The 9,798-nt window shown below is 57.6% G+C and overlaps 1 protein-coding gene across 3 annotated transcripts; it reads left to right on the forward strand.

Annotated features, from left to right (window-relative positions):
• Positions 1-23: 23 nt before the first annotated feature.
• Positions 24-8,436, forward strand: TXLNA (taxilin alpha). 3 transcript variants are annotated; one of them, XM_027631946.1, is made up of 12 exons: positions 24-188; positions 320-462; positions 1,371-1,679; positions 2,138-2,229; positions 2,866-3,036; positions 3,753-3,947; positions 4,566-4,685; positions 4,927-5,001; positions 5,453-5,545; positions 5,805-5,900; positions 6,380-6,484; positions 7,004-8,436. In XM_027631946.1, the coding sequence occupies exons 2-12, from the start codon at positions 345-347 to the stop codon at positions 7,373-7,375; spliced, it is 1,746 nt and encodes a 581-aa protein (XP_027487747.1). In that variant the 5' UTR covers positions 24-188; positions 320-344; the 3' UTR covers positions 7,376-8,436. The 3 variants fall into 3 exon arrangements, with proteins under 3 accessions (XP_027487747.1, XP_027487749.1, XP_027487748.1); XM_027631948.1 differs by lacking the exon at positions 7,004-8,436 and having other exon boundaries at positions 25-188; positions 6,380-6,969; XM_027631947.1 differs by lacking the exon at positions 24-188 and having other exon boundaries at positions 207-462.
• The last annotated feature ends 1,362 nt before the right edge of the window (positions 8,437-9,798 follow it).

Here is a 9,798-nt window from a genome sequence, read left to right on the forward strand (position 1 = left end):
GGTGAGAAGGGTGAGAACATCCAAGCCCTGCAGAGGGAGAGGGGATGGGGATGAAGAGCTGGGATTTTGGGTTCTCCTTGCCTGGGGTTTTGGGCTCAGCAGGAATTGACCTCTCTGCTGGGGATGCTCTGGTTTCTGTGTCCCCACCCCAGCGAGGGGGTTTCTCTGTCAGCTCTGAAATCCAAGAGGTACAAACTGGGAACCAGGCCCTGCTTTCCTCAGCACAGAGCTGTGGTGGGAGCTCCTGCTCCTTCCCAGTCCAGGTGGATGGCTCCCCAAACCCTCCAAACGTTCCTAAAGTCGCTGTTTGTTTCTGCAGAGTCTGACAGGGCCGAAAGGCTGTGATGAAGAACCAGGGGGTGGAGACCAAAGGAGCCCCACGTCCCTCTGGTGCTTCCAAAACGAGCAGCGGGATGGGGCTGGAGGAGGGAGACTCACCCGAGGCTGCAGCACCTCCAGAAGGTGGGGAGGGTCCCTGGGGAATGGGAGGGTGGCACTGCTGGCATTCCCTGGCATGTGTGAGGGTGGGTTTGAGCCCAGAAGGATTCAGGTTGCTGCTTTCTCTGCATCCAACTCTTTGTATGTGAGCAGCTGTGTTTTCCAGGGCAGAAATTCCTGGGTTTTTTCCTCATTTCTGTGTACAGTCCTGGAGGAGTTCCCATTTCCTGGCAGAATCATGGAGTCAGTTTTACCTGGAAGCAAAGGGTTGTTTGTTGTTGCTTTGACCTTAAGGGTCCCATTTGGAAAATGCCAGGCAGCTCTTTCCTGTTACTTATCAAAACTGTTCTCTGGGATACAAAATCCAGGTGTAATGGAGTAGGAGCTTGGTTAAAATTAACCCTACCTGGTGCTCCCGTGCCTGGGGATGGGGGAAACACACAGTGAGGAGAGTTATTTTAATAACCAACTGCTCTTGGAAAAAGTTTGGAGGCAGGATGTGCTGCCTGCTCCATGCCTGAGTGTCTGCTGGGTGGGATGAGGGATGTTGGATCCCAGTACAGCTGCTCTTCCAATGAGGACAGAGGCTCACCCAGGTTTAAAACCCATTGTCATGCTAAAAAGCCCAGCCCTGGGGGATCTGAGCTGCCAGTTCCTCTTGGGGAGGGGGTGAGGAAAAAGCTCACAGACAACCTGCTTGTGGTTGAGTGGGGGGCTGGGGGTGGAATTTTTGCTCTTGACAGATGTCAGGGGCTTGGTCATGCTCTGGTGATCAAAGGAGAGGCTGTTGGGAATGCCCTGCCATTGTCAGGGCAGCTGGCTGGAGACAAAGCAGCTTATCCTGCTGCAAGTCCAACCAGGAAAACCTCCCCTTTCCCTGTGTGTGGAGGGGGGGGGACCCTCATGCTTTGTGTTTGTGTGTCCCCCCCCAGCTCCCCTCACTCAGGAGGACTCCAAGTCCTCCCGGGATGTGTCCGAGGAGCTGAGCCGGCAGCTGGAGGACATCCTGAGCACCTACTGTGTGGATGCCAGCCAGGAGGGCCCGGCAGAGGACGGTGGGCACGGGGAGCCCCCCGAGCCCGAGGAGCCCGACAAGGGCCGCCCCGAGTCCCCCCGGAACGGGGAGCAGGAGCCAGGAGGCCCCGAGATGAACGGGGAGAAGGAGAACTCCAAGGGCACCGAGGAGGGCGGGGACAGAGACCAGAAGAAGGCTCAGGAGAAGAAGAAAGCCAAGGGTTTAGGTAAGAGGTTCCCTGCCCTGGGTGTGCTGCAGCCTTTGGGTTTATCCTGCTCTGATCAAATCTGTGCCTTTGGACGTGTTTGGGAATGGCACAGTGTCCTGTTCTGGGGGGGGTGAGGGATGTACCCAGGGCAGCAAAGGCACTGGCTGCTCCTGGGGCTGCCACAGCCTCTCAGTTCCATGGATTTCTCTTTTCCTGGACACAGCTGGCTCCAGTCAGCCCAGTGGTGATTCCTGCTCTGAAAACCAGGTCTCTCCCCAGCTGCTCCACTTATTTTCCCACTGTATGTGGTGAAATCCATGGGGCAGAGCCCTGAGAAGACCCCAGGAACAGCAGCTCTGGCCCAGGGCTGTGAGACCTGCTCAGTTCCCTCCTCTCTTCACTCTCACGAGCCAGAGCTCTGTGTAAGCCATTGTATCCAGTTTGTTTATTTATTTCCATGCCCTGTCTCATTCCAGGCAAGGAAATCACTTTGCTGATGCAGACACTGAACACCCTGAGCACGTCAGAGGAGAAACTGGCAGCTCTGTGCAAGAAATATGCTGAGCTGGTGAGTCCCTCTGGGGCTGGGGGTGACACAGCAGCTCAGGGAGGCAGGAGGGACATTCCAGGAACACCCTGGAGCTTTGCAGTGCCCTGGGATCTCTGCAGTGCTGGCTACCTGGATAGGAGGGGGTGGGTGTTGCTGGGTTCAGCCTGGTGGTGTTTGTGAAGCGTGAGCTTGGACAGGAGGAATTTTGGCAAATCTGGGTGTAAGAGGAGCTCAGGTGTGTTTTCACACACAAAGCCTGACACCACGTTTAACCAGAGTTAGTTCTGGGCACAGGTCTAGTTCCCTGCATGGATCTGGAGCAGGGGAGGTGTGGGGCTGCCTGTGCATGTCCAAAGTGTCCGTGGGTGGGTTTTCCCTGTGCTCCGTTGGAGCAACATGTGCATGGAGGTGCTGGGGCAGTGTGCAGGTCTTTCAGATTCCAGCAGAACGGGAATTTAGGAAGGACAAAAGCCCTGTCCAGGGACCCTTGGGCTCTGTGTCACTCCTGCTCTGCTCAGAAGTGTCACCTTTAGTGTCACAAAGCTGCTCTTGTTGGAGCACAGTCTCTGCTCCCCGTGTCCCTCAGCGGGCACAACACACTGCCCTGCCCTGCCCTGCCCTGCTGCATCCATGCCCTCTGCTCCCCTTTCCCAGCTGGAAGAGCACCGTAACTCCCAGAAGCAGATGAAGATCCTGCAGAAGAAGCAGACACAGCTGGTGCAGGAGAAGGATCACCTGCAGAGCGAGCACAGCAAGGCCATCCTGGCCCGGAGCAAACTGGAGAGCCTGTGCCGGGAGCTCCAGAGGCACAACCGCACCCTCAAGGCAGGTGTCTCCCGGCTCTGCTCCCAGGGCTGCTCCATCCCAACCACTTGGATCACTCTCCATTTTGGCAAACCAGTGGTTGCCCACAGTCTGCCCTCAGGGCAGGGCTTTAACTTTGGTGTTAAGCCCTCGTTGTCTGCATTGTCCGAGTGTTATTTCAAGCACAAGTCCTATGAGGAGAGGCTGAGGGAGCTGGGGCTGTTCAACCTGGAGAAGAGGAGGCTCAGGGGAGACCTCCTCACTCTCTGCAACTCCCTGACAGGAGGGGGGAGCCAGGGGGGAGTTGGTCTCTTTTCCCAGGCAACTCTCAGCAAGACAAGAGGGCTCAGTCTTCAGCTGTGCCAGGGGAGGTTTAGGTCAGATATTAGAAAGAATTTCTTTGCAGAGAGGGTGCTCAGCCATTGGAATGGGCTGCCCAGGGAAGGGGTGGATTCTCCATCCCTGGAGGTTTTTAAGGTGGGACTGGATGTGGCTTCAGTGCCATGGGCTGGGAACCACAGCCGGGTTGGATCAGGGGTTGGACTTGATGATCTCAGAGGTCCCTTCCAACCCAGCTGATTCTGTGATTCTGTGATTTCGAGGTGTAGCCACTGCAGAAAGGGAAGGGAAAGGCCCAGAGTCCCTTCCTGGTGGATGTAAGGAATAGTGGGAGGCTGGGTGGGCTCGGAGCATCCCTTTGGTGACGTGTCCCTCCCATCCCTGCCCTCCTCACGCAGGAGGAGGGCGTCCAGCGAGCACGGGAGGAGGAGGAGAAGAGGAAGGAGGTGACATCCCACTTCCAGGTGACGCTGAACGACATCCAGCTCCAGATGGAGCAGCACAACGAGAGGAATTCCAAGCTGCGCCAGGAGAACATGGAGCTGGCAGAGAGGCTCAAGAAGCTCATCGAGCAGTACGAGCTGAGGGAGGAGGTGGGTCAGGACAGGGGTATCCCCCTGCCCAAGGGAAGGGGGTTCCTGCTTCCAGAGGGGAAATAAACCCAGCAGATTCTCCCATCATCACATTCCTGGTAACCACAGCCCAGTAACATGCTCTCATCAAGCCAGGTTTTTTTACTGCCACAGAACATCAAGGCCGTGTTTTGCACGGCAAATGAGTGTTGCTTGTGTAAGGGTAGCAAAATGGAACACAGGTTTTCAAAGGCAACACTCAAATGATAAAGATTCAGCTGGGGGGGAAAAGTGCACGACACACTCACTGCTTTAGCAGAGGAAAATATCCAGTATATCCAAAATATCCAATATATTTAAATGTGTCTATATCCAGTGTATCTAAATGCACATACAAACACCCAGCTATGTGCATTTTATACCAGTAAAAGTTACATGGTATTTTTTTAGGTTGTTTACTTATGCTGTTGAGAGTTACCTCAATTCATTTAATGCAAACTAGACATTTTTACTCTGTGTAGAACATTAAGGTTCATTCGTGCCCTTAACATACATTAATTAGACACTGCTTACAAATAACCTGCACTAAGAATATCTGTTTGTCTGGGGTCTTCTGAGCCTGTGGTGTTCCCTTGGCAGCACATTGACAAGGTGTTCAAGCACAAGGAGCTGCAGCAGCAGCTGGTGGATGCCAAACTCCAGCAGGCCCAGGAAATGCTGAAGGAGGCAGAGGAGAGGCACCAGCGGGAGAAGGACTTTGTAAGTCATGGAGCAGTTCTGGGGTGGTTGTGACCCTTGTTACTGCTGGATCCCTGAGTGCAGAGCCCAGAGCAGGTTATCCCACATCTTGCCTTGCTTCCTGAGCAGCTTCAGGAGCCGGGCTGGAGCCCTGCTCTGCTCCTTGTGCTCCTCCCAGCCCGCTCCCATCTCCAGGCCCTGCACCAGCCGTGCAGGGATGTGCTCAGAGCATTCCCAGGTAACTGCTTTTGCTTTTCCCCAGCTGCTGAAGGAAGCTGTGGAATCACAGAGGATGTGTGAGCTGATGAAGCAGCAGGAGACCCACCTCAAGCAGCAGGTGAGTCACCTTCTCTGTCTGCTCAGCCTGTTTTGTTTGGCTTCCTTGTCTTCCTTCCTAAGCAAGGAACAACCCAAAGTTCCTTAATCTGGAAAACACAGGGGGAGGATCTCTCCTGGGCTTTGGTATTGGTGAGCTGAGACTTCCTTCAGCAGTTCTGCCTTCTGGGAAAAAGGTGCCTTGTTTTTTTTTAGTGCTGGGAGCAGTCATGGGATCATCCCTCACTGAATCAGCCCCAGCAAGTGCCTCCTGCCCTGGCCAGGGGATGTTTATAGGACACACCAACTCTGAGGGTGTTTCCCTAGGACAGAATTTTCCCTTGGCAGAGCAGCTCTGTGCTGACAGTTTGTTTGTGTCCCAGGACAAGCAGCTCAGTCCCTGGTTGGCCTCATCCCTGCCCGGGTGAGGCTGTCAGTGGGTGCCCTGGTGAGCTCCCTGTCTCTCCCCACAGCTGGCTCTCTACACAGAGAAGTTTGAGGAATTCCAGAACACCCTTTCCAAAAGCAGTGAAGTGTTCACAACGTTTAAACAGGAGATGGAGAAGGTGGGTGACACTTCTGCTGTCATGGCTCTCTTCCATGTGAGCTGCAAGGGTGACAGCTTCATCATTCTGTTTAATTTTGGGTCTGTGCCAGGGGAGGGGGTGGCACCTGAGGACATGTGGGATGTCACTGCAGTGCTCTGCCTGGGGCTTATTTGGAGCTTATTTGTCTTGGGCAGGGCCAGGAGTTGAACTTTGATGGGTCCCTTCCAACTCAGGATATTCTGTGATTCCATTTGTGCCCTTTTTTGTGATCCTGTAGATGACCAAGAAGATCAAGAAGCTGGAGAAGGAGACCACCATGTACCGCTCCCGCTGGGAGAGCAGCAACAAGGCTCTCCTGGAGATGGCAGAGGAGGTGAGGAGGCCCTGGGGGTGGGCTGGAGGTGAGGGGGGGCAGGAGAACTCCTGCCTTAATGCAGGATAGTGAGGTCTGAGGGGGCAAGGGCAGAAAGAAAGCCTTGATGCAGCTTCAGGTGCTTTGAATGCTGAGTGTTTGCTTGGTCACAAATATTTTCCCCTCAAGCTTCCCTAAAATCAGTCATGGAATGGTTTGGGTTGGGAGGAGTGTTACAGATCATCCAGTTCCATGGGCAGGGACACCTCCCACTAGCCCAGGTTGCTCCAACCTGGCCTTGGACACTTCCAGGGATGGGGCAGCCACAGCTTCTCTGGGCAACCTGTGCCAGAGCCTCCCCACCCTCCCAGGGAAGGATTTCTCCCCCCTATCCCACCTATCCCTGCCCTCTGGCAGTTTAAAACCATCCCCCCCATCCTGTCACTGTCTGCCCATATCCCTCTGGGGTTTCATCCCTCCCTTTCTGCCTCTCCCTGCAGAAAACCCTCCGGGACAAGGAGTTGGAGGGGCTGCAGGTGAAGATCCAGCGGCTGGAGAAGCTGTGCCGGGCCCTGCAGACGGAGCGCAACGACCTCAACAAGAAGGTGCAGGACCTGTGTGCCCACACGGACCTGGCAGAGCCTCTGAAGGACCCATCCCGGGACAGCTCCGACTGTCCCAGCTCGGGAAAGGCCACGCACAGCCCGGATCCTGCGGAGAGCCTGGGAGAGCTGAGCCCAGGAGCCACAGGGCAGAGTGGGACTGAGGAGGGACCTCGGGGCACTGACTGAGCCCCTGCAGGGCACAGGGGTGGGCACAGGGAGGGGGACCTGGATGTGCAGACTCCACCTGATGCCCCTCTCCCACTCCTGGGACAGGTGGAAAAGGACAGGACAGCCCTCCTGGGGATGTGAGATTTCCTAGCTTTTAGTTTGTTTGTTTTTTTTTTTTAAATTTTATATATATATATATAATGATATATAAAAATGTGCAGGGCAACGTACACTTTATATATGGATACCCATGGAAAAGCAGACTGACCCGCCTTCCCTGCGTGTGTCAATAACTAATATATGGAGCCTCAACTGATCGTCCCTCTCACTAAAAGACCTTGTCATTGGCAGGGGCTGCGATCCCCAAAATCTGGCGCAGCTCAGGAGGGCAGGTCCCTGGATCTGTGTCCCATGGAATGCGCCGGCTCCGCCTCTGCTGTCACAGCGACTCTGGCACCGAGTGAAAGCCAAGGAACAGAGCTGGGAGAACCACGGCGCTGGATTCTCCCGCTTCCCTCTCCTCCAGGCAGGAGGGAGCTCCTGGACTTGCTCCTGTGTGAGCTGGGGGTGCAAGAGGCCGTTCCCCTGCTCTGTTCTGTGTGTGGAAGGGGCAAGAGGAGAAGCAGGAAGGGCGTTCCCGGTCCTGTCCTGCGGGACTTTCACTCTTCCCAGGACCTGCCAATGTCTCAATCGCCTTACGATTCACAGTTGCCTCTTTGCTGAACGCACATGTGCACAAGTGTATTAAACAGTTAATCCAAAGGTCTAATTCCCAAGTGTTTTGCACAAGTGTGTCATCGTTGTGCAGGGGGACGGGGCCCCCCAAGCTCCTCTGCCCCATCCCTGGGGGCACCCACGGAGCTGGGGCTCCAGGAGGATAAACCCTGTGTCTGCTCCAGGATCGCCGGGACCAGCTCCAGGACCGTGGGCCCTCCAGCCTGGGGGTACCTGTGCTATCCCAGACCCTCCTTTTCCCTTCCCTCTCTGCCTTCTTGGAAGAGCATCTCCCCAGTGCTGCCTCACCCCGCTCACCTCAAGGACCCGGCTGTGCTGGGAGGGTGTTCAGGGACAGACGTGGGACCTGCTGGCACCGGGTTTTGGGATTTCTCCTTAGTTTCTCAAGACTTTCTCTTTCCAGTGTTCTTTTGGAAGACTTGACGTGCTTCAACCCTCCTTCGCTGCAGCTTCTCTGTGACAGACTTGATTCCCAGCATTGCCTTCCTTCTGCTGGAAGCTGGAGCCAGCTGGCTGGAGACATTCCCCACCGTGGATGTGTTCAGTGGAACAGCTTTGGATTCTCTTCTGGCAACGCAGCTGCTCTCGCATCTTCTCTCCACGAAGGACCTGCCTCCTTGTCCCCCTTTCCTCTGCAGGGACCCCAACGAGCCCAGGCCCAGGGAAGGGTCTGTCTGCAGCAGGGATGGGCTCCAACGAGTCTGCACAGAGCTGCGGTTGAACATCCACTGGGACACATTCCCTGGAGCTGAGCATGGCTTTGCCTTCCAGTATTTGCCTCTGGAAGGGTCTGGCAGGAGCCCCCGAGCAAGTGAATGTAGGTCTGGCCTGGTGGGACCACCCTGTTCCCAGCAGCCAGGCTGAGGAGGGGCTGCTGCCGGGATCAGGATCTGGGCATCTCTTCCTGCTCCTTCAGTAAAAGGAAAAACCCCTTAGAAATTCACCAACTCCCCCTCCCTGTTTTTATTTCTTTTCCCCGTTATGGTACAGAAAACCCCTGTGGGGGCTGTTGTGTGTATCCTGTATCCAATAGAAACGCTCCCAACCTCTCTGCTGCTGCCTCTGTTGTCTCTCCTTCAGTACCACCGGGGTGGGGAATGGGGGAGAGTGAAGATTTGGGGGGGGGGGGGGGGTTTGGGGAGGCCACAGCAGCCTCTGTGGGACACGGCTTCCCTGTCTCCCAGCGCTCTGTCCCTGCCTTTCCAATGGGGACGAGGTGGGGGAGGTTGGGAGGGAATGTCCCTGCCCGGGGGAAGGTCGGGTGGGTCTCCAGGACCCCCAGCGTGGAACATTCACCTGTGGCTCTCCCTCCAGGGGATGCTGCAGCCACCAAGTGCCACCTGCCCTGGGGGTGCCCAGCCCCTGGTGCCCCCATTGGCTCCAAAATGTCCAAGGTCGGATTAAAATCCTGGCGGGATTTACACGAGCAGCCGCGCTCCGTCTGCGCGCGCGGGGCGGGCGGGGGGGGGGACGGGACTTGTCTAATCCCGTCCCTGCGCCAGGGCTGGAGGCCCTTCCCGGCTCCTTCCCGGCTCCCTCCCGGCTCCTTCCCGGCTCCTTCCTGCAGGGACGGATCCCGCAATCGCGGCTCTGCGGTGACACCGGGGGACAACGCGGGGTAAACGCGGGGGGATGGAGGGGGGGCACGAACGACCCCGGGGCCGCGGGGGAGCGGAGCGGGGGCTGGATCCCGATCCTGCCCCATCCCCGACCCCGCGGGATGCTGATCCCGGGGCTGGGGCTGGGGCTGGGGCCGGTTCTGGGGGTCCGGCAGCGGAGTCCGGCAGCGCCTGGAGGAAGTTCCCTTTCCCTTTAAATGCAAATCCCGGGCTGTGCGGACTGTGTCCGGCGGGCTCGGCGTGTCCGGCAGGTTCGGGGTGTCCGGTGGGCTCGGGGACACGCCGGGTCAGCCCCTCGGGCCGGAGCGGGGCCTGGCACGGGTCAGTGCCCGGCCGTGGAGCTCCGGAGGCTGCGGACAAAGGGGCTCTACGGCCCCGGAGCGGCCCCGTCCGGCCGCCGTGCGGGGCCGGGGGCTCGGGGAGGGCTCGGCCGGAGCCCGGAGGTGTCGGTGCCCGCACGGTCCCGGCCCTCCTCTCGCCGGGGGCAGCCGAGGTTGAAATCCTGTTCTCCCGGGGCTGGGGACACGGCGAGAGCCGAGGCCAGGCCGGAGCTCCGGCTGCGAGCAGAGTCTGAGCCCAAGCCAGAGCCTGAGCCTGAGCCTGAGCCTGAGCCTGAGCCTGAGCCTGAGCTCGGCTGCTGCCCCCCGGGAAAGGGGGTCCGAGCTCCTGCTCCAGCCCTCCCACCGCCAGCGAGCCCCGGTGGCCGTGGCTGTCACCCCTTGTCCTGGGGGTCCTGGTGGCCGTGCTGAGGGTCCCGGTGGCCGTGGCTGTCACCCCTTGTCCTGGGGGTCC

The sequence above is a fragment of the Corapipo altera genome, unplaced genomic scaffold (assembly GCF_003945725.1).
Source record: "Corapipo altera isolate COAL_440 unplaced genomic scaffold, ASM394572v1 61110, whole genome shotgun sequence".
NCBI lineage: Eukaryota > Metazoa > Chordata > Aves > Passeriformes > Pipridae > Corapipo > Corapipo altera.

Excerpts from the sequence above, each read along its gene's own strand:
- TXLNA (XM_027631946.1), top strand. The coding sequence starts at position 345 with ATGAAGAACCAGGGGGTGGAGACCAAAGGAGCCCCACGTCCCTCTGGT. Across the intron at positions 463-1,370 it reads GGCTGCAGCACCTCCAGAAG|CTCCCCTCACTCAGGAGGAC; the intron begins GTGGGGAGGGTC and ends GTCCCCCCCCAG. Across the intron at positions 5,002-5,452 it reads AGACCCACCTCAAGCAGCAG|CTGGCTCTCTACACAGAGAA; the intron begins GTGAGTCACCTT and ends CTCTCCCCACAG.